At 48.0% G+C, this 24155-nt stretch overlaps 1 protein-coding gene across 1 annotated transcript in view; it reads left to right on the top strand.

Annotated features, from left to right (window-relative positions):
* Adcy1 (adenylate cyclase 1) overlaps nt 1-24155 on the top strand; it is a 126983-nt gene that overhangs the window by 57787 nt on the left and 45041 nt on the right. The window contains exons 5-8 of the mRNA XM_036201588.1: nt 9366-9493; nt 16692-16850; nt 17685-17826; nt 19324-19479. Coding sequence (XP_036057481.1) covers nt 9366-9493; nt 16692-16850; nt 17685-17826; nt 19324-19479 — 585 coding nt within the window. The remainder of the gene's footprint in view (nt 1-9365; nt 9494-16691; nt 16851-17684; nt 17827-19323; nt 19480-24155) is intronic.

Genomic DNA, 24155 nt, shown 5'->3' with positions numbered 1-24155 from the left:
ACATCTGCAGCCCAAGCACCTTCTCTTTTTTGAAGGTCTCTGTTGGAAGTTAAGCAAACACAGGGATGCTTGCCTTCATTTCAACACTAGCTGACAGTTTATTTGCCTCCTTAGTTACAGCTGATGCTCCCAGAAGAGAGCAATTGTTTTTTTACCTTTCCCCCAGTTACTGTTAGATTTGCACTGGTCCTTTCTGTCTTTGACATGATGGAAAGACATGTGTCCTGATGCCCACTGTTACTCCATTCCCACTGTGGAAAGACTAGGATTCTTCTCTGGATGTTCGTTGCCTTAATGGCAACATGAGCTGGTTGAATATGCACACAATGTCTTTGGCTGGATCCTGGAAGCTAGGGTGGGGCATGGTGAGATCACAGTATACCATTTGCAGAGAGAACCAATCTAAGCATGGCCTCTTACCACCTGGGCCGCCTGCTGCTCATTTTGAGCCCATTGTTACAGTTCAGTTTGAACCCTTCCTGGAGCCCTTTGCCCTCAGGAGGATCCTATCATGGTGTGGTAGGTTGTCAGCTGCCTGGCACTGGTTAGAAAATGGAGTTAAGGTTGTGGCTGCATTGATAGATACCGACTGACCCATGCAACAGTTGGCTCAGCATAGTGAGGTTATACACCTTACAAAACATTTCCTTTCCCAGATCTGAGCAGTACTCGGTGTATGCTGGGTCTGCTGATGGCTTGGAGTCAAAGTTGTCCCGAAACACCAATGTACTTGGAGGCTTTCTAATCTCGGGAATTCTAGAGAAACTTAGAGAATACTTCAATGAATGCTCATATGGATCCTATCTGAACTGTTCTAAAGCAGTGGTTCTCAACCTTCCTAATGCTGTGACCCTTTAATACAGTTCCTCATGTTGTGGTGACCCCCAACTATACAATTACTTTCATTGCTACTTTGTAACTGTAATTTTGCTACTGTTATGAATCATAATGTAAATATCTGTGTTTTCTGATGGCCTTAGATGACCCCCATGAAAGGATCATTTGACACCCAAAGGGCTCATGACCCACAGATTGAGAACCACTGTTCTAAAGGCTAATGCACTGAAGGCTTGGCCACCAGATGGCAATGCTGTTTGGGGAGTTTGCTGGAAAGTTATCTTGGAGAAGTAGGTCACTGTGAGCCTGCCCTTAAAGACTGGATTATGTCTTAGGTCCCTTGCTGTCTCTTTTCCTGCTTCCTGGCATGACAAGTGGCCAAAAATTGTACCCCCCTGCCTTTTCTACCATGATGCTGTGCTTCACTGGTCCATAAATAGCAGAGCTGGTAGACATTGGACTGAGACCTTTGAGTCTGTGAGTCAAATGAGTATTCCATCCCTTCCAGTCTTTCTTCTGGATGTTTTGTTGCAGAGGTGAGCATGTTGATTGACACCAGAGTTTGAATTAGGGTCACTTGCATTAATTTACTTTGGTTTAGGGCAAAATAAGACACTTGTACCAAGTTGAGGAATCTTATTGCAGGGTGGTGGCAAAGGTTCATGGCTCTTGGACACAATATGGCCACTTTGTTTAACTTTTAGTTGCTATGAGTTGATGTTACTATGGTCTGTGCTACTGAAGTCATTGTTCTCCATTTTTTTTGGTGTCAACTCTGGGTATTTCCAGAAGGACTCATACAGGCTAGACTAACCAGAACTGTCTCTGTTAGGGTCAAGGGGCATCCTGAGTCTGCTCACTGCCATCCATTACCTGTGCCCTTCCTGGCCTTTGACCCCGCACAACCTTTCAGAAGCTTCAACTCAGAGGCAGGACTCACCATGCGGTCACAGGCATTCAGTCACATCACCTCCACTTGTCATGCCTAAGTTTCCCTGCTTATGAAATGTGAAGAGGACACCAGAAGGAGCGTCACATTCCTTCTTGCTCCAACACACTGGTTCTGTGAGCCATTCAAAGCCCGAGTATACCGTAGAAAGCTGAAATGAAAGAGACAATTAGTTGTATTCACTCTTGTTGTGTTCTTAGAGCAAATTGGCATGGTCCATGTATTGTCAAGCACAGACAGGGCTGGGGTGGAGAGACAATGTGAAGAGGACCAGGTTCTAGTCTTTACAGCTCAGGGAGGAAACTATTGAGTCTGCAGTAAGTAACTGTTCAAGGCTGGCAGTTTGCTGAGTAAGGTGGCTGTAGGGTATGATTGGTGTATAGATAAAGTGACACTTGGAAGGAGAGTATGGGTGTTAGACAGGAGAGTGGACAGCAGGGAGAATTTGGCTGAATTGTGATTTGAGTTTGGTAGGTGATTGGGCAATGGGTGCCAAGGATAGAGTGAGAAGCAGATGAGTCAAGTGGGGGCGATATGGATTCCATGCACAGGTGGAGAGGTATTCACCCCTCAGTCCATCAGTGGGGAAATGGGGAGGCAAAGGTTTCTAAGAATGTGTTCATTCAGAAAATGGCTGCCAAATTCCAATTTGTGGACTGCACACTTTTTTTTTTCTTCTAGATTACAGGATGCCATATGAATGGGTGTGGCATCAACTCTGACCTCTGGATTCTGACATTTGAAACCTTGTGGAAACATTGACATGTACATCAGGCTAGAGGGAACAATAGATGAGTCCCATGCACCCATAATGTAGGGTCAACAGTGACTAGTTGTGGCTGTCTCATTTGCTCTCTAGACATCACCTGACTTCATAGACAGCCCATAGCTTTGCCATCTGAGGCTGCTCAGCTGGTACCAACACCATTCCATTATCCAACCCAGTCAAACTGGGAACAGCCACATTATTTCCAACACCTCGTCTGAGTTTGGCTATTTCACAGCTGGTTCGCTCAAATCAACATGCAAGTGAGATGGATACAGATCTTGATTGCCCCCCCCCCTGGATTTTAACATATAGAAACACGCAGAAGCTAGTGCCATTGAGGGAAGTTTGTTACTCACAGCCCCCAAGAAAAGAGAGACAATGTTCTGTTCTCTGCAGTACCCTGTTTCTGTCTTTGAAAAAACAAAAAGAAGTTATATTGATATTTCTAATCCATTTAATCCTCTGCTCTTCATCTATATGTCTCTGTCTTTTCCTTGATGCTGCAGATTCTAATGAAGTGCCTTGATTTGAACATATACCCCAAGGTTCATATGTTGGCAACTTAATGTCTTAGTCAGCAAAGGAGGAAGCTGGGGCCTATTATGTGATTAGACCACAAGGACTTAATGCTGTCTTGGGTTAGTTACTGCAGAAACAGATTGTGGCAAAGCAAATTTGGTCCCCTCCTGCCCTTTGTGTCTCATGCACTCTCTTGTGCTGCTTTCCACCCTGGGAGCATGAAGACCCTTGAGGAACATAGGTCTCTCAGCCGGTTCAAGAACTGTAAAGAAGTACATCTCAGTTCTCTATAAATTACTCGGTCTTGAGCATACTATTGTAGCAGCATAAATTGAATGAGGAGAGGCAATAGTACTATTTGTTCCACTCTTCTCTAGGTAGTAGGTTCAAAACAACATTGTCAGTTATCAAGAATAAGATTACTGAGTTCACCTTAACGTTTCCTAGTGCTTACTTTTGTTCTTGGCTGAGGTTACCAGCTAGATAGTGAAGTGGTGTTTTCATGTGCTTTGAAATAATTCTCTGGGTGACCTTTCCCAGGTGGTAACAGTTAAGTTATTTCATTTGGTTTGGATTTTTAGGCATCACTCTTTCTTGCCTGATTTAAAAAAAAAATATATATATATATATATACAAAATACTTGCAAAGGCCAATTCCACAGTGAAAATCCTTCAGATGCATTGAAAGAGGCCACTGCCCGCTTCCTCCTACAGAAGTGGTTAAGCACCTATGCTGTGTTTGGGTTGCTCTTGCTCCTCCTGTACAGGCACATGTACTCCCCCCTCCCACACTACAATGCAGACCTGGTCCTCTCTGTCCTTCCTAACACTAGAGAGACCACCGGGCACTGTATTTGCCTCGTCTGGTCCCTGTTGATGGGCAGATGTGTGCAGAGGGCTTGGATTTTTAGCTCTTCTGCCTCTGATTTCCCACCCACTTTAATATATCCCCTGGGAGAGTTCCGTGCCTTTCCCTCTAACTGTGGGTATAGCAGGTGAGAGTTTGTGGTGGTCATCACCTGTACCCTGTTGAATAGAAGTGGTGTTCTCAGACGCCTTATTCCAAGCACAGCTTATCTTACAATCCTTATAGGACTTGGCCAGTCTGATTTTAGTAATTAAAGTTTTTTTAAAAAACACATATTTTGGGTTGGGGATTTAGCTCAGTGGTAGAGCGCTTGCCTAGCAAACGCAAGGCCCTGGGTTCGATCCTCAGCTTAAAAAAAATCATATATTTTATTTTATGTGTATGGATGTTTTGCCTGCATGCATGTCTGTCTGCCAGGTAGGTGCCTGTGCCCATGGAGGCCAGAAGAGGGCATCCAACCTCTGGAACTGGAGTTCAGATGGGTACTGAGAATCAAACTCTGGTCCTCTGGAAGAGCAGCCTGTGCTCTTAACTGCTGGCAATCTCTGCAGCCCCCACTTTGGACTTTAAATGCAGCAGTTCGGGTAAAAAAAAGCTAGATTAATTCAGTCTTGGCTTCCCTATACTGGGGAGTTGGTGATTCTGGGCTTGCCCATCTCTCAGAATTGGGTCACTTGGGTAGGTTGTTTTAAGATTCTAGCAGGGATTGGGCCTCCTAAGGCTCTCGACTTGGCAGCAACATCTGCCTCCCATTTTTTTGCTTTTTTTAAGACCTGCATATTGGTAGGTCTTAATTCGATAATTTCTGCACGGAATCATAGCTTTACTATGACCTCAAGACTTCCCCCCACACTTTATTAATTGTTGGGGACTTGTAGGATCAGAGCCACTGTTAGAGGTGGGGGGGGGCGGCGCTGACATCCTAGATTCTGCCCTGTGCTATCCACCCAGGCAAGGCCATAGTTGGTTAAGACTATCTGGAGCCCTCCAGGCCACACTTGGGAGCCAAGCATGAAGCTTCTTGGTTCTTTGGGCAGACTTGTGTGTGCCTTCCCAGTTTGGGAAGGAGAAGATAACTCTGATCCCTGGTCCTTGGTCCCAAGAACTGAATGTGTCTTCAAGCCCCTCCCATTCTCCCCTCCCCCCCCCCTCCCTCCTCCTCCTCCTCCTTTCCTATCTTCCTGTCAGAATGCAGAGCCACAGAGGCATCATAGATGTCCTGCTCAGGATTTCTTTCAGTGATTTTATACAAGACTTTCTATATTTATAGAGAAGCTTCTAAAGATCTAAATCAGCAAGAACAACTAAAAACATCCTTTTGAGCCCTTAAGATTGCTGGTAAAGATTGCTGGACCTTTGATGTTAAAAATAAAGCAGTGTATCCAGTGAGTATCTATTGTAGATTGTGTCTGCCAGTGTGGTGGGGGCCAGGTGGGAAAGGATGGGGAAGAGCAAGGGGGGAGCATGCTCCAGAGTAGTGCTGGATAAACAGATCATACACTGACATGTGCATATGCTGATGAGGCTCCAGGTAACACCAGCTGTTCTAAAATGACTATTCTGGCCTGTTTCCCCAGAGAACACAGGCTATCATGCACACGTGGATGAATGCGTGTCTGTGGCCCTCAGTACTCAAGGACTTTGAACTCACTGCCTGAGGCAGTCTGACCATACATGTCTTGGTGGCACCATGTGGTAATGGTCACATTCAGCATCCCTGTGATGTCTCTTTGTTCTGCACAGTGTGCAATTTTTTTTTTTTTTTTTTTTTTTTGTCTTCTTCATACAACACTTGTATTGGCTGGATCAGATTCCATACTTGCCAGTCCTTCCAAAGATGTTTCATTTCTTTTGAGGCATCATGTGCTGAGGGAGACCCAGGAATGGAAGGAACAGGCATGGAGCCACTTGCATGGCTAATGGCACTCTCTTCTCAGATTGTCATTGGTGGCTGGAGATACTTCTTGAAGTCCCTGCAGCACAGCGCCTGGGCAGCTTTGGACAGCAGTGGGAGATAGCTATGTTTAGCTCTGGTATTGTCCTTCCGTGGAGAGGCCTAGAAACCCCACACTGTGTAGGTGCAATGGTAGCCCCTGCTTAATCTGGCATTTGTTAATTTATAGTATTTGAGAACTTTACAGGGAACAGTTGGTTGGTAAATTCAAACGTAAAATTGTACTGAATAGTGGATATGTTTTCAAAGTGGATGCCATGGAGCTGTGGAATGCAGTGGAAGCATCTTATGGTCTGTGAAGTCCATCCTCATCTAAGTGTCCTGCAGGAAGTGAGGCCATTGTCTTCCTGCATGTCTTAGTTTGAAGCAGACATAGGCCAAATCTTCTGGCTGTCTGCTCTGAAAATAGGTATCATAGACTCCCAGACGTGGTCATCTCAGTCAAGATTCTCACTTGAGAATGTTTAGTTAACATTGCAAATGATTTATTTTGCAACTATCACCTTAAAAGACATTTGTTTAGAATTTCTCAGTGTGGGTGCTTCAGGGTAAGTGTCAACAGCTATAACTGACCTATGCAAAGGTTATTTTGATATAGCTTTGATTATTTCCAGATGTTAAGGGGACCTGAAATGGAGCTGTTTGAGAACGGTGGTGTTTTGTGGTGGTATTGTGTTCCCCAGAATATTGTGCACCCTAATAAACTTATCTGGGGTCAGAGAACAGAATAGCCACTAGATACAGAGGCTAGAAAATGGCGGCACTCACGCCTTTTATTCTAGCATTCCAGAGGCAGAAATCTGTCTGGATCTCTGTGAGTTCAAGGCCACATTGGAAACAGCTAGGCATGGTGACACACGCCTTTAATCCCAGGGAGTGATGGCAGAAAGCAGAAAGATATGTAAGGTATGAAGACCAGAAACTAGAAGCTTTTGGCTGGTTAAGCTTTTAGGCTTTGGAGCAACACAGTTCAGCTGAGATTCATTTGGATAAGGACACAGAGGCTTCCAGTCGGAGGAAACAGGATCAGCTGAGGAATTGGTGAGGCGAGATACCTGTGGCCCGTTCTGTCTCTCTGATCTTCCAGCATTCACCCCAATATCTAGTCCTGGGCTTGTTTTTATTAATAAGACCTTCTAAGATTCCTGCTACAGTGTTTTTAAAATTATTTTTTAGTTTTGAAAGTTTTATTTATACAATGGATATTGCCCATATCCACCCACCACTACCTTCCTCCAACTCCCCCTAGGTCCCCAAACCATCTCCTTCCCAATTTCATGTCCCCTTTTTCATTGCTGTTAATACCTCTTTATCTAATTAGTGCTGCCCATGTGTACATGGGTGTGACATGAGTGTTGTACACAAGTTAGCATTTCACAGATTTCCTTCCCATCCTGTGGCTCTTACATTCTTTCTGCCCCCTGTTTCTGCCTCAAAGGTTCCTGAGCCTTGGGTGGTGGAGGTTGATAAAGATGACCTACCCACAGCTGAACACTGAGTGTTATTTGTACTCAGCCCTTTAACCAGTTGTGAGTCTCTGCATTAACCACTACCCACTGTAAAAGGAATCATCTTTGGCCAAAGTTGAGAGAAGCCAAAATCTATGGTATAAACATAAATATTTAGACCATAGTATAGTTATATGTTAGAGTATAGTATGACCATTTAAGAAAATAGCAACAGTAAGTTCCCTGTTAGGGCCTATGGTCTCTCTAGTCATGGGCTTTTGACCATGTATAGGGCCAGACATGAATTCCCTCTTGTGCAGGGCTCCTCATATCCAGTCAGAAATCGGTTAGCAACATGCATCACCATCATGCCACTCTAGCACCAGTGGGCACATCTTGCCAGCAGGGCAGTATTGTAGCATGTGAATCCAGCACTGGGTAAGAGCATCGATGTTTTCCTCCCCAGCCGTCTGCATAACTCCTTCTGGCACTGTGTAAGCTAGCCAGCAGGGAGAGTTTCCTGGGTGAGGTTGACTTCTAGGTCCTGCATCCAAAAGTGAGTGGTGTCTTCAGCAGTAGGGTCTTACCATCAGTCATTGGGAGCAACCAAGAGCAGTTCTTATGGCTTGTGTTATTATGGATGCATCTGGGGCCTCTATGACCAATAACTCATAGAGAGGTATCCAGTGCTTAGCACTGAAAATTTCATTTAATAACCCATGTCTTCTGGAAGCATGTTGTCCATTTATGCAGGATACTTCTGTCCAAATCCTTTAAAAATATATATTTAAAAAAATTAATTTAGAAACTATTAGATTTCATATAGTTTCTTCAGATATCCTTAGTTTTGCTAACCCGCCCACTACCCATCGTTACCTGAATCTCCATATCTCTAAGTAAACCTTTCCCCCCCTCTCATGCCACTTCCGTTCCACTATCCCTCTTAATTGAATTACTTTCTCAATTTTTATTTTGCATGTGTGTGGGAAGGGTGCCATGCCATGATGTCATGATGTGTGTGTGTGTGTGTGTGTGTGTGTGTGTGTGTGTGTGTGTGTGTGTGTGTGTTTAGAGGCCAACTCATAGGATTCAATTCTCTCCTTTCACCCTGTGAGTCCCAGTGTTCAAACTCAGGTGGTCAGGTATGGTGGCAAGGGTCTTTACTCACTGAGCCATTTCCCTGGCTCTAGAATTGCATATTCTAATGGTTTCCTTGAAATAAAAATGACAGTCACAATGATATGTGGACCTGTCAGCATGTGTCAGGTTTCAGAGTAGTGTGTGACTGACTTGCTCCTTACTGAAATCTCCTCACCCTTCCTGGGGGAGGGGTGTCCATGCCACCTGCATGGATGTTCCAGGGGACGCTGTGAGTGAGTCCCCTCAGAGGTGCTGTGGCAGCATGAATAATCTTAACCTGAATATCCAAACTGTGAAACTCTTCCAAAGCTAAGACTTTGAGCATCATGTGACACGCAAAAACTTGAGGCATTTGAAGCTTTTAGATTGGGTATGCCCGCCAGCAAAGGCTCTGCCAGTCTTCCTAAATCTGACAATGAAGAAAAGAGATCTGGAAGTGCTTCTGGCTTTTAGAATTTCAGATATGGGAGACTCAGCATGCATTCTTCATATCTTAATATAAATGATAAAGTGTGCTCCAAGGTGGGAGGTTCAGAGCTTCAGGGACTTCTGTGTGGGTATGGCTTGGACTTCCTTCTAGATTCCATGCCTTCCAGAAGGACTAGACCATGGTTGGGGTGGTGGGGGGCACTGTGTAAGTTAAGTGGATGGGGGTACATTCCTAAAAGGTGGCCTTACTCCTGGACCTTGCAGTGGTCCAGGTGGTGCTGGCTAAATGGAGAAGATGGGAGAGATACACGATCCCAGTTGAAAGAGGTGAGGGTATTGGGGGCGCCGAGGGGAGCATCCTTAGAGCCTGACCCTGGCCACTGAAGGCCATACACCAGCATGTTCACCAGCAGCAACTCTGTCAATGATCTTGTGCTGTGCTTTCCCCAAAGGAAAACCACTGTCGCCGCATCAAGATCCTGGGGGATTGCTACTACTGTGTGTCAGGCCTCACCCAGCCCAAGACCGATCACGCCCATTGCTGTGTGGAGATGGGACTTGACATGATCGATACCATCACGTAAGTGTTGCGTGCCGTCCCCACATCTGTCTCTGGCTGCAGAGGCTGGGGCAGCAGTAGGAGGGGGCGGGGTCAGAGTGACCCCCCTGCATTGGGAGGTGACACACTGGTGAGCCCTCCTCTCGGTTTATGGTGCATTGCTCTGTCCACCAAAATCCTTTGTGTGTCTAGTGTGCCCAGGAGGGACCTTTGTAAGTGAGCTTGGTGAAGCAGGCTGAGGGCACAAGCCCATTCAAAGCCAGCCAGTGTTCTTCTGGGAAGCCGATTGCCTCTGGTGCTCTGTGGGAAGAGGGGGCTGAAGTCTGGGCATGTGAGTTCCTGTGGAGTAGGTTCTCTTGTGAGACCCAGCCTACCTTTCCTTGGTCAGCCGTGGCTGGCCTTGTCAGAGATGGTGATGTATTCCAGGTGTGGGACCTGATGGGCGAAGGTAGGATTCAAATCCAGATGTCTCAGCAGAGTGGCAGGTAGTTTCCATGAGCTGTTTTCAGGAAGTGGTGTAAAGCTCATGCTTAGAGTGGAAAGTACTGACATAAAAGCTACTCAAGGAAGATAGATATAAAGTGGCTGCTGCGTGCAAGCATGCACACACAGCATCCACACAGTTGGGGGTTGGGGACAGGTGTAAGGAAGCAGCCAGCACTGTGGCTGCCCTCAACACCAAAGTTGGCTCTTCAGGGACTAGCTCTCCAGGACTGCTCCTGCCAGAAGCCCTCGGGAGCTGACCTGAGCTCCACTGTATGAATGAGAGTGGGAGAAGTTCCCTGGTGCCTACGATGAACCCCTAGATACAGGAGTCACTGCCCTGGGGCAAGGCAGCTGGAAAAAGTGTTCTGCCAAAAGAGGGGTGTGGAAGGGAGAAGAGGAAGATGCCTGGCAATGACTGTCTATTGCTCCCTGGAAAGATGTTATATTGTGTGTCTCAGGTCACATCAAATCACTATTAGGGTTTGGAGAGATGGCTCAGTGGGTTAAAAGGACTGGCTGCTTTTCAGAGGACCTGGGTTTGATTCCCAGCACCCACATGGTGGCTCACAATGCTCAGAAACTACAGTTCCTGGGGCCCGGACACCTGCCCTCTTCTGGCCTCTATGGGTACTGCATGCATGTGGCCCACAGACGTACATGCAGGCAAAATGCCCATACACATATAATAAAAATAAATTAAAATAAAAGGATCACTATTGCATATGATATATGGTCGTGTATCATGTGTGGCAGCAGACAACATATCCTCTGCCATGTTCCCTATCCTGTCCCATCATCACCACCCCTCACCTGAATCACATCCTATACCATCGAACTATAGTTTACACATAGCATGTCATATTTATCATGTGTGTATCTGTATTGTGCCATATATCATATCAAGTATCACACATGTATGTCACATGATATAACCATGCAATGACACCATACTCTGACTCCAAGTATGGTAATTTGATGTTCAGCAGGAGCCCCGTGAGTCCAGGACAGGTTGTTGAGGCAAAGACAATATGTATTCTTAAGGCCAGAAAAACCAAGATGAGGTAAAAATCGTCGTGTCTTTAGGCTCCTTTCTCTCTGGTGTTTAAATCAGGAAACAGTTGATGAATTAAAGTATACTGTCTATCCATGTGTAAAATTGTCATAATGGAACCCATTGTTATTACCTTTGTATACACTCATAACAAAAGGGAGAAAAGGAGAAATGATGGATGAAACCTGGTGGCTGGTGAGCTGGGGATTTGACAGACAGTCATTTGACAGACTCCATCTCATGCTACTAGTTAGGGCCTTGTGATTAATGAGGCAGTGTCCTCAGTGGGTGTGTCCCTGTAAATGTAGAAGACAGGCTCAGTGTAGCAGGGGCCCCGTGCTACCTTCTGAAGCCAGCATGGCTACAGTACATCACTCTGCATCCCACTTCCCATCATGCATCATGTATAGGCAGGTCGCATATTTTACCAGGTCCTGTTTTGTGTGACCTGGTTCAAGTACAATGAGGCTTTGTAGGTGGAAGAGCTGAGACAGAGGATGGGCTGTGCAGATCCAGGTAAAGTTAGGTGGGTGCTCCAGCTGACTGGGGTGACCAGGTAGTTCACAGTGGCTTTGTGCCCTACAGACTGGACGCCCTTCCTGCCTGTGTTCTCTGGCAGCTTTACCTCCCACCTGGTCTCTCCAAATTCAGGAGCCTTATTTCTCACATGGGGCTCAGGCCTTCCTTTCTTTCCAGCCTCTCTTGTAAGGTTGGCATGTGCTTCGATTCCAAGGCATTTCTGTGGAGTGCCACAGCTGCCTGCTGAGGCTGAGCCGATACCTTGCCACCCTGCCCAGCTTGCTCTGCTTCATGGTCTCCTCACTGTTCCTCCAGTATTTCAGCTGGAACTCTCTGTCTCTGTGTCTCTGGCTCTGTCATGAGAGGCTGGAGAGCCTGGGGCTTGGCGGCCTTGTCCTAGCCTTCCCGGACTGCTTTCCACTCCGTCTTACAGTCGTAACAGCCTCGAGATCCCATGAGCCTAGAGTCTTTCTGTGACCTGAATTTCTGGCTCTGGACGGGAAGGAATGAGCAGCTTGAGTTCATCCAAGAGAATCTAACAGCCCTTCTGCCCATGAGAATTGCACAGAGCCAGAGATGGTCCATGTGTGCTCAGCATTGGCTGGCCTCTGGATCTCCCAGGAAGATTCCATATGGCAGCTGGCACCTTCCCTGATGGCCATACCAGCCTGCTTGTGCCCCTGTTTCAGAGGGGTGCACAGAAACACACAAGACAGAACATGTTTATCTAGAAGACAGGCATGTCCAGGCAAAGCAGGGTGTTCATGTGGTTTTGTTTCTTGACCTTGGGGTGGGGCATCTGGGAGCTTTGGAAACACTGTGACTCTTGGAGAAGAACTCAGGAGAACCAGGGAAGCGCTGGAGCTCATACATGTGCAGAGTGCCATGCTGTGCCTTGTGCTATATGCCCCAATGTGGGGGCAATGCCTATGCCCTTAGCTGTGTCTTCCTTCTGTCTGGAGCCATCTGGACCAGGAATGCCTCCCAGTATCTAGAGGAAGCCAGTGGGCTTCAACAGTTTGGATTCTTTGATTCTGAAATGACCTCTTTTTAAAATGTCCCTGAGTGGTGGATAGTATGTCCCAATGACCAGTAAATAGCAGAGGCTGTGGGCCTGAAGTGCCCATTTTCAGGAGCCATAGGTCTTTTGTAGGTTTGAGAATTCTGACTGGACAGAGAGCTTTCTGAGACTCAAAGACCAGTGTGGTTATTGGAAGATTTTGGAACTGTTTCCTGCACATCTCTTGGATGCACGATGCAGTGATGAAGAGTGATGGGGGGAGACCACTATCATCTGACCTAGCTGGGTCTGGTCTCCATGATCATCTGTTAAGTACAAATGAGGCTTTGCTGGCAAAACCTGACCGGGACTGCTGGCTGTTGGGAGCATGGCAGTTCATTCTGACACTTGTGCATATAGGATGGGCTTGTGCAGGGAAGGAGCATGGACCAGACAAGGAAGGATACTGTCAGGGCAGGTGCTGCTCCAAGTGTGGAGGCAGATAGAAGTCTGATTTCTCCCCATGCTGGAGGGGTCAGGACACTTTCCTTGTCAACGACTGCATAACAGTCTGGTTATTTTACTTCCTAGGCTGTTCATTCCTGTGGGGAAAATAGACACAAACATTCACTTTATTTTTCTTTTCTAATCTTTAAACCCAGGCCCCTCCATGCCTGTTTTCTTGTCATTGATTAGTTCAGAGGTTGAGGACATGGTTTTTCTGCAATTCCAGGCAGCTCTGGAGTGGACCCAGAATGGGACAATGAGACCCCCCTAAAGTGTAGAGTATCTGTGTTCCTCACTTTTACATCCATGCAATGCAGTACCCAAGAAGAAAGGGCTTTAGGGCCATCTCCTCAGCTGTTGTACCAGGGCTGACAGGGCAGGCTCCTCCTGTATCCTAAGGGCAAGGCCACCTCCCACTCCACCCCCCAATGGCCTTATTTTGATGGGCATCTAAGGATTTCTATGGTGCTCAGGCCTCAGAAGAAAACTCCTCCTAAGCTCTCTCTGTTCCCAGGTGCCAATAAGGGCAGGCTTTTGGGACAGAGGTCACTGGAATTCTTCTCCTGGTGGTGAAGTAGTTGAGCCTTCCTCCCCCTCCTGCTCCCCCATCCAATGTGGTCTGTGCCTCCTCCCCTCCCGCAGTGGACCGGACCTCCACTTTTCCTGAGTGACCGACCCCAGGACCTCTGGTTGCTGAGGCTGTAGAGGAGCTTGTGGGTTCCCGGTTCCCAGCCTGGGGTGATGTTCCATTTTCCTCGAACGCTTCATCCTCCGGCTGTGAATGGAGAAATGGTGGTTGTGAGGACTGAGCGTCTCTCAGATGCCGTAGCTGAGTGGGAGGATTTCCACAGCCTCGGTAGGGGTGATTCACCAGCTCCCAGGCAGAAGGAGCCATCCCAGGAAGAGGGAGGCCCCCTGCTTCAGGATTTCCCCAGGATTCCCTCCACTGAGCTGCCCGTGGTCCTGTACAAGTCTGTCCACGTCATAGGGAAGCCCCTGCTGGAGCAAATGAGATGGGAAAGGCGACCTAATTATTCTTCCACGTGCCTTCCAAGTGCACAAAGTGCTTTCTTTCTAAATAGAGATTATCTACCATGGCCTTGCTTTTGAGCTGTGTCTCTTTTGGCTGCTATGCTGAATTGGGGAAGTGCATGGGTTTCCCCCCAGCGACCCACCTCTAAGCTGGCGAGGACAGCTTGTGCCATCAGTAAAGTCATTGGTGGATGCCCGTGGTCTCTAGGCTAACGTTCTTATACCCAGGCATTTCTTTCTTTCGCCTGGCTGTGTGTGAGCCACAGCACATGCCAGTCTCTCAGTACAGACTAACCTTGAGGATTGCTTTGTCTGATTACTGGATTCTGGTTTTTAGAGTCAGCCTTGTGGATGTGTTTAATTGGAGTTTTCTCTGGGGTGGAGGATGCTATATACTTCCGAATTTCCACTCACTACAAAAAAAAAAAAAAAATCTGGCATAATGTTTAGGGAACCTTGGGATTCTGATCATGTATATTAAAGCCAACGATTGCATTTTTATAGATGGTGAAGCCAAGGCTGGGGAGGGGAAGTTAGGAGCCAATGTGTTGAGGGCACAAAGTTTGAACACATTAGGTGGAAGGGGGTTGCTGTAGTCTTCTATCATTCGAGGATGGAGGCTGAGGTCTGCCTCGGGCAAATGTGTTATCACTGCTTCTGGGGAATTCTGCCTAGATGACAGCAAATCACTGTTTAGAGTGCCCATTCTTCCTTTCTGTTTTTTTTCTGTTGTGTGCACAGCTGTACCCACGGTGCTTGGAAGAATGGCCAAGTGAAGTGAACTCAGCAGGTTCTTGTTGAACAGAATACAGATTTGTCCTTTCATCTATGCTCTTGGTTTTATATCGGCCAGGGTCTATGTACACCAAGAGGGAAGAAGGGCCCAGTGCCTCAGGGTTGGCTGCTTCCTAATAGGATTCAGCACCAAACAGGGTCAGGACCGCATTCTCCCATCATAGAAAATACTTGCGATAGATAAGTCACTCTGAGAGCATGAATAAGAAACATGAAGGATGAATAAAGCCGATATGGTGTGGAAATCCTGGTGTCCTGGAAAGGAAGTAAAAGCTTATGTTGGATTTGGACAAATCATGCTTGGGTATAAGGGAGCCAAGAGGAGCCACAGCAGAACAGCTGGATGTGCCATTTCTCTCGAAGACACTCTCCAGGGTGCTATGGATTCGGTGGTGCCAGCCTTGACATACCAGAGGCAGAAGCTGCCAGGAAAGACTGAGTGTTGGCAGACGGTGTTAGGTGCCAGACATGTGGGGCCTTGTGGGCTTAGGCGGATCCCAGCTCACAGGGATCCAAAACAGCTGGTTTGGAAGGCTTAAGGGAGCTTGTGGGCATTTGTAGACATGGGCACATGCCTATCCCGGCAGGCCCCAGGCTGCCTTACCTTTTGTGACTGCGGAAACAGAGATGCTGAATGTGCTCCAGAATATGAAGGGCAGGTGTCTCCACAAACGTTGCTCAAGTGGGTTTGAAAATGCAGATTTTCTTATTAGAGTTTCATTTCAGTGTCTCTTATTGAGGATTGGCAGACAACTGGGAATAAAGTTAAAGTTTTAAAAGTTCCATTCAAAATGTAAAAAAACAAAGTGGACCTTAAAGACTTAGCAATAATCTAACTTCCACATGCACTTCTGGGATCACTGAAACTGATTCTGCACTAGGAATTCGGGGCCCTGCCCTTGGGTTGCATCTTGCCTGCCCAAGCACAGTGGCAGGGGGCAGCTGTCCTGTTTGGAAGGGAGCACCTGGTGGGAACCAAGGGGAGGCCAGAGGGTGTGGGGATATATGGTGCAGGTATTCCAGGTGGGAGCAGGGTGGGCAGTTTATAAACAGAAGTCAGGGTGAAGGTTATCCAGACACAGGGCAGGGTCAATCCATACATGTTATCTTATTACTGAAAATGTGACCTGCAGCATCTTCCTAGGTAGACCTCATAGACCAGAGGGTGGAGCAGAGGCTCACTGAAGGCTGCACTGTTGGCCATGTGATCACACACCTTCAGTGACAAGGAGATGGTGTTCTTCCCAGAGTCCCTCGTGGAGCATTCCTTGGTGTTCTCTAGGAGTGGAATAGAAGGTGGGAGGAGGTGGTTTACACCTCCTGCATTGAAGCACACCAGGGGAGCTCTGAAGCAATTCCAGACATTGTCAGAGCTAATGTGGGCAGAGCCAGACTCACATACCAGGACACTGAGTCTCAGGGACCAAGAGTGGTGTATCCTCAGTTGGCCAGACTGGCTGGTTCCCAAGTCCTTAATTCCCTCTGCACATGCTCTGCCTTCATCCACTTCCCCAGACTGTTTCCTCAGAAGATCTGCGTTGAGGTCCTGGGCTCATTTCCTCTTGGAGACTTCCCTGGGTGGGGAGGGGAGGGGGAGGATGCTATGTTGGGAGCTCACAGAGTTTGCTGCACATCCATGTGGCTGACTTTTAGCTCACGGGTGGACAGAGATGTGTGGCTATCCTTTGATCAGACCTTCTGGTACCTGTCACAGCACACACCCAAGCAGCCTAATTCTCCTATGCTCATGGCTTCACAGTGCAGCCATGACAGCCTACTGAGGTCATGGCCAGGCAGCCTTCAGCCCCTGCCCTATACCTGTGTTACAGATCCGTGGCCGAGGCTACTGAAGTAGACCTGAACATGCGTGTCGGGCTACACACCGGCAGGGTCCTCTGTGGTGTCCTGGGCCTACGCAAGTGGCAGTACGATGTATGGTCCAATGACGTGACCCTGGCCAATGTCATGGAGGCTGCTGGCTTACCTGGGTAAGTTGTAGCTTGGGTGGAAGGTGGCTGAGCACCTTTGCTAGAGTCCTCATTTTGAGCTTTGATCCTGAGGGTACTTGGGTAGGTTCATCTTTGACCCTCCATAGGACCCAGCTGAGGTCCAGTGCACATCTGCACAAAACCAGTGTGGAGCAGACCAGATGTGCATGGGGACTTTATCCTGGTACATGGGGTATTCTCATGCCTTATTATTACTTCTGTGTTTTATTTTCTCACACCTGTGCATGGAAAATGCCGTGATTTTAGAGCCTCCCCTGGTGACTGTCATTCATGCCCTGCCCACTTGCCCTGTCTCTCAGTCAGCTGCAGAGTTTGAACATGAACTCAAGGCTTCCTCCTACAGGGAATTCAGAAGGTCTAGGGAAGAGCTGGCCTGGCAGAGAAGCAGCAGATGGAGGTTCCCATAGCATTTTCCACTGCCCTCTGCCCTCTGGCCCCAGCCTCCAGGACCTGCAGCTCCTCACTGGGCTGCCTGTGAAGTCTTTCCCTTCTCTGTCCAGTCTGTTTTGTTCTCATCTTCTTTATTACAATCTTCTGATTGTTTCTTTCTCTCCTTTGGGTCTCTTCCTGATCCTTCATCCTTTGTGGCTTTCGCCAACCTTATCCTGCCTTCCTGGGTGTGGACCCCATCACTTGGCTTGCCTGGGCCTTCTGGTCCTTTCTTCCTAGGTTACTCGTGCATGGGAACATGAGTGCGTGTGCCTTAGGAATCTTGCCCCAGCCCCTGCTGTGACCCCAGGTGAGTGCCTCACCCAGGACCCTGCGCAGCCACACTTGTGAATTCACACTCCGCTTTGTATCCTTCTCTCTTAGGAAGGTTCACATCACAAAGACGACCCTCGCATGCTTGAATGGGGACTACGAGGTCGAGCCCGGTCATGGCCACGAGAGGAACACCTTCCTGAGAACTCACAACATCGAGACCTTCTTTATTGTGCCATCCCATCGGAGAAAGGTGGACAGCCAGTCCCCCTCCTTCAGTCATGAAACAGCCTGGCCCAGCAGAGCTTTAAAGAAACCATTGTTCTCACCTCCTGCTCTCCCATGTGGGCCGAGATATATTGGGTGCAGGGCTTTGTATCATCTATATAGGAGGGGGGAGAAGAGACAAGGGTTGGGAGGAGTCTGGAGAGTCAGAAATCTGGGGATGACTAGGCCACTTTGGGTCCTTTGTCCTTTCTGTGGGTCCTCACTCCTCTGCATAGTGGCCATGAACTTCCTGAAAGAGGTTGGGGTACAAATCTTTGTAAACTTATGGATGCTGTGCAAGAGGACGCTCTGACCATCCTGCATTGGATGCTTCAGGTCACACTGCCAGGAGAAAGGCGATGTGGTTAGGATTGAGGGGGGCAGAGATGCTTCCAAGGCTCAGGTGATAGTTCAAGCTGATTGGATGGTCTGGACTAAGATGAGGGTTCTGACACAGATGGGGGTGGGCTCAGAGGAGGGGTGAACTCAGGCAAGTGGAGGGGTTCAGGTAACTCTGCTTGTTAGGTGAGGGTGCTCCTTCAGTGAGGATGGTGTGTTGGTGAGGATGCTGGCTCAGGTGAGGGTGTGCTCAGGTGAGGGTGTGTGTTCAGGTGAGGGTGAGTGTTCAGGTGAGGGTGTGTGCTCAGGTGAGGGTGTGTGTTCAGGTGAGGGTGTGTGCTCAGGTGAGGGTGTGTGTTCAGGTGAGGGTGTGTGCTCAGGTGAGGGTGTGTGTTCAGGTGAGGGTGTGTGTTCAGGTGAGGGTGTGTGCTCAGGTGAGGGTGTGTGTTGAGGTGAGGGTGTGTGTTCAGGTGAGGGTGTGTGCTCAGGTGAGGGTGTGTGTTCAGGTGAGGGTGTGTGTTCAGGTGAGGGTGTGTGCTCAGGTGAGGGTGTGTGTTGAGGTGAGGGTGTGTGTTCAGGTGAGAGTATGTGTTCAGGTGAGGGTGTGTGTGTATTCAGGTGAGTGTGTGTGTGTGTGTGTTCAGGTGAGAGTGTGTGCTCAGGTGAGGGTGTGTGTTCAGGTGAGAGTATGTGTTCAGGTAAGGATGTGTGTGTATTCAGGTGAGGGTATGTGTTCAGGTGAGGGTGTGTTCTCGGGTGAGGATGTGTGTTCAGGTGAGGGTGTGTGCTCAGGTGAGGGTGTGCTCAGATGAGGGTGTGTGCTCAGGTGAGGGTGTGTGCTCAGATATAGTTAGGTCCTCACATGACGATTTAGGTGGGAGATGGTTCTCTTGAAGGTGTGGTTCTGGTTCAGGTGATGGGTTAGGTGAGTGAACCTGTTCATCTGAAGATACGGGTTTAGTAGAGAGTACAGGCTCACATGAGAGGGAGCACATAGATTTCTGGATGCCTGGCATGCAGGAGGCACCAGGCCACCTAATTTCTGTGCCCTATAGTTCCTATCACTATTAAGGTCATGTTTCCATCCCGAGAGTCAAGATCTGCTTCATTGACAGTATCTTCCCCCACCCTTGTGTTTGGATAGATATTTCCTGGCTTGATTCTCTCTGATATCAAACCAGCCAAGAGGATGAAGTTCAAGACTGTCTGCTACCTGCTGGTGCAGCTCATGCACTGCCGGAAAATGTTCAAAGCTGAGATCCCTTTCTCCAACGTGATGACCTGTGAGGACGATGACAAGGTAGGTGCGGCCGAGGGACATGGGGCATCGCTCCCTCTCCTCATCGCTGGTGCAGCTTGGCTGGAACACTCCTCTTCTTGATTCCCTCAGAATCTTGTGACACAGCACAAGTGTATATGTTATTTTGTACTTTGTATTTATCCAAGTCTAAGTTCAGAGTCCGCACATGTTGTCCGACTGTAGTCGTTCGGGTCTGTTGTCTTAGCCTTCCAATCTTCAGCTTGGTCCTCTGAGTCTTTCTCTTCCTATCCTTATGGGCCTCTGTGGTCCCGTGCCCCTTACTATGTTCTCTTCTTACTTCTCACATTGCATGGGAAATGTGAAAAGGGGGTGCAGGACTTGCATGTGTAAAAGGTTCAGCTGGTACAACACAGCCCTGATTTCCAGCTTGGTGTGTTAACCTGCCCAGGTTACCACAACAAAAGAGCCCGGTCTGAGAGGGGTAGACCACAAACTCCCTGGAAGCTAGCTGTCCAAGGTCAGGGTACCTGCAGGCCTAGTCTCTCCTTGGCTTGCAGAAGCTATCTTCTTGGTGTGTCCTGATGATGGCAGGCATGGGACTCTGGTGTCGCCTCCTCTCCTTATAAGGGCATAATCCATCCCATCAGGACCTCCTCTAAAGGAAGTCACCTCTAACTCCTCCATTGTTATGTGGGAGTGAGAGTTTTAGCACTTGGATTTGGGGGTGATGTGTTGTTGTTTGCTCTTTTTGGGGAGCCTGCCACCCAGCTCTCAACTAAACCACACATGGAAGCTTATTCTTAATTATGAACATCCGGCCTTAGCTTGGCTTAGTTACTAGCCAGCTTTCCTTAACTTACTCGACTACCTTTTGCCTCTGGGCTTTTCCCTTTCTACTCTTAAATACCTTTCTTTGATTCTTACTCTGTGGCTGGCAGTGTAGGTGGGTGGCCGGCCCCTGGAGTCCTCTTCCTTCTCTGGCTCCTTCTTGATCTGCTCTCTTTCTAGATTTCTCCCTCTATATATTCTCTCTGCCTGCCAGCCCTACCTATCCTTTCTCCTGCCTTGCTATTGGCCATTCAGCTCTTTAGCAGACCATCAGGTGTTTTACACAGGCACAGTAACACAGCTTCATAAAGTTAAACAAATGCAACATAAACAGAAGTAACACACATTAAAATATTCTGCTACAGTGATGTAAACCTTTAACCCATCATAGTTGGCCATGCTTTCTTCCTCTCCCAGCATGCTTCACCGGGTCCTGCCTTCCAGGGCTGCTGCTGAATTCAGAGCTGTTCCAGTTCCCTGTGAGATGGCACTCGGGTGCTCTTGTCCATCCTTGGTGTTCCATCTTATGTTATGGCCACATGACACACTTTCACTTAGGTCACTTTGGGACCAGTCCCGCATGTCCCCAGAGGGCCTGTCTGGAAAGGAATTACATTGACGTTTCTTTTCCTCCACTTTCTTCTTTTATTTTTCCTGGTAGACCTACTGTTTGGATGTTGGCGCTCTTGAACTGACTGAATCCCCGCCCCCCTCCCAAGCTCTTTCCTTCTATGTTCTGCAAAGTTTTTGTTCAACTATATGATCAGTCTTAGTTAGGCTTTGTATTGTTTCGACAAAACATCATGACCAAAAAGCAAGTTGGGGAGGAAAGGGTTTGTTTGGCTTACACTTCAGCACTGCTGTTCATCACTGAAGGAAGTCAGGACAGTAACTCAAACAGGGCAGGATCCTGGAGGCAGGAGCTGATTCAGAGGTCATGAAGGGGAGCTGATTACTGGCTTGCTCAGCCTGCTTTCTTATAGAACCCAGGGCCACCAGCCCAGGGATGGCTCCACCCATAATAGGCTGGGCCCATTCATCACTAATTGTCCCTTAGACTGGGATCTGATGGAGGCGTTTTCTCAACTGAGGCTCCTTCCTCTCTGATGACTCTAGCTTGTGTCATGTTGACACATAAAACCAGCCAGTACATCATCCAGCACTTCTGTTGAGCTTTTCAATTCTTAAAATTTCAGGTACTCTTTGTTTTATGAATAATTTCTTTATGAAGTTGTATTCTCATGTCAGAGACCCCAGGCTGGTCTGGAAATTTGTCACGTAGCTAAGGATGCCCTTGAACTTCTGATTCTCCTGCCTCTGACTCCCAAGCACTGGGATTACAGATGTGTGGCATCACATCTGGTTTTATTTCATGCAGGGGATCGAACCCAGGGCTTCACAGGTATGCCAGGCAAGCACTACAACCTCAGCTTCCACCACTTGCCGAGATTATTTTTGACTTTTATGTTATTTGTGAGTGGGTGTGCATCCACATGCCTGTGTACCATGGGATGCGTGTGGATTCTTGCAGAAGTTGGTTTTCTACTGCCATTATGGGTTTTGAGGCCCAAACTCAGCCATCAGACCTGGTGGCAGATGCCTTTCCCTGCTGAACCATCTCACTGTCTCAAGATTTTTATTCTCTTTTATTTTTGAATGTGTATGTGGTGTGCATGCCTGTTGTGGGCGCGTGCATGCGTGTGTGTGTGTGTGTGTGTGTGTGTGTGTGTGTGTGTGTGTGTGTTTTGAGGGGGTACACTTATGGACACATGCACATGGAGGCCGAAGGTTGATGTTGGACATCTTCCTTAATTGCTCTCCACCTTATTCTTTGAGGCAGGGTCTCCCCCTGGAACCCAGAGCTCACCCAGACTGCTACTCTACCTAGTGGGCTGACTTGAAGAATCTCCAGACTACATGCCTAGCTCGGGAATGACAGGTGGGCTGCCATGCCCACCTGGCTCTGATGGGTTTGGGAGCTGCATTCCAGTCCTTATTGCTGTTTGCATGGCGGGTGCTGTAGCTGCTGGGCCTTCTTCAACCCTCTCGTGGAGGGGTTTTAGGAATGAATTTCTGGTCCCAGAAATATCTGTTTGCTCTGAGCAACTTGCTTTCATTTTTCCTGTTAGCGGGTCTGTCATTGTCTGTAATCCCATAGACACCCAGAGCCCTTCCTGCTTTGCTCTTGATGGAGAGAGTTATTAGCAAAGCTGGCTACAAGTGCTGAGCCAGGAAAGGCAGCTCTCCAGTGCAGGCCTTTCTGTGGACACTGGGGTTTTCTGACTTGGATGATCAGGCGGTCACTTGTGGGTCTTCAGATCTTCTGGGCATGTGGTGGTGATAGTGGTGGTGTCTCAGGCTTCACTTCAACCACACAGGGACCAAGACCCTGATGTCCCTTCTGGCCAAGACCCCACATTGTTTTCTACAGGAGGCATACCAGATAGCATGGGATGCACTTTAGGGCTCTAATGCCCCCTTGTGGATGGCTCTTGAGCAGAGCCTCTGTATCCACAGGTACCTGAACCTGAAGGTGCCTGGCTCCCCATTGCCCACTGTCCGTCCCTCTGAGATCACACTGACTTGTGTGTGTCTGTCTGTCTGTTGGCTCCACCCTGTTGCTACCTTTTCCACTGTTTTTTTTTTTCTCTGTTGTTATTGATTTTATACCTTTGAGAGAAACTTCCTGGTGCAGTTAGAGGTTTTTCGGGACAAAGCAAGACTCTGTTGCCTCTTGCTTATAGTGGTGGTTCCTTGCCCCCAGGACTTGTGTACATGAGTTCCTTTTTGCTGGAACTTTATCTGAGACTCTTCTAAGAACTTCATTCATGGTGGATCACATCAGGGAGGATTAGCTTTTATGTGTGCCAAGCAGCTGGGGGCTGCACTATACTAAATGCTTGGCTTCTGTCACAGAGAGTCGGAATTTTAGGTCCAAATCACACAGACAGCGCGCGCGCACACACGCACACACACACACACACACACACCCTCACACCCTCAGGAGGCAGTGTTAATTGTCTTAGCAAGAATCTCCCTGTCCTCAATCTCTCATCACCTTCAATGTCTGCTAGGTTCCTCTCATCCCATCCATCCCTTGTCCTGGAGACGTGTGATCACCCAGAGCAATCTTCAGCAGGCATCCTGGTCCCTTGGCCCAGAATGCTCTGACCTCTGATGTCTGCTCTGAGTAGTTGTCTGTCCGAAGAGCCCTCCTTTCTCCTTGACTGTCCAGCCCCAGCTGCTGTGCTACAGTCAGAGTTGAATCCAAGAGCCCGTTGTCAAGGCCTTTGCACCTTCTGTAAGGTCTTGTAGGAAGCCTGCCCCACCATGTTCTAGCAAGTGTCCCTGAAATAATTTCCTTTTAATAACACCCCGACCCCCAGCCCTGGCCTGCGCCCCTGTGCCATGTCTCTTCCACGACGCTTGTGGTTTGGAGCTCTTGCCAAGTTGGTAGCACCTCAGGGATGAGTCTGGGCAGTGTACCCCAGCCCCCAAACACATTTACACCTATTCTCTTTGTCCTTTGGAGACTTTCCTGCCCACGGAGGTATTTGTTATAGATGACATCCCCAAACACAAAAATGCACACGAAAAAGAAATGAAAAGCATTTGTCACCCACCACCCGAGGATAAGACCTGGCACTTTGACCCTTTCGGTGTCCCAAGTGTGGGGCCTGGGGATTCTTTAAGGGGCTTCATTATGTCGTAGAGGCAGTTTGGCTGCCTGTCTCTCTGTCTCTTGCCTCACTGTATCATGCGGTTGTATTTACATTGTAAAATATCCCTCAGTCTGAGTTTTGCATAGATTTTTAAACCTAAGGAGAGATGGTTTGTGTGGCATTGATATTTGGGGCTTTTCTGTTTTTATTAACTGAAGCAGGTTG

Source organism: Onychomys torridus, chromosome 10 (genome assembly GCF_903995425.1).
Source record: "Onychomys torridus chromosome 10, mOncTor1.1, whole genome shotgun sequence".
Classification (NCBI taxonomy): domain Eukaryota; kingdom Metazoa; phylum Chordata; class Mammalia; order Rodentia; family Cricetidae; genus Onychomys; species Onychomys torridus.
The sequence above is the reverse complement of the archived record's forward strand: the minus strand, read 5'-3'. Positions and strand labels throughout refer to the sequence as shown.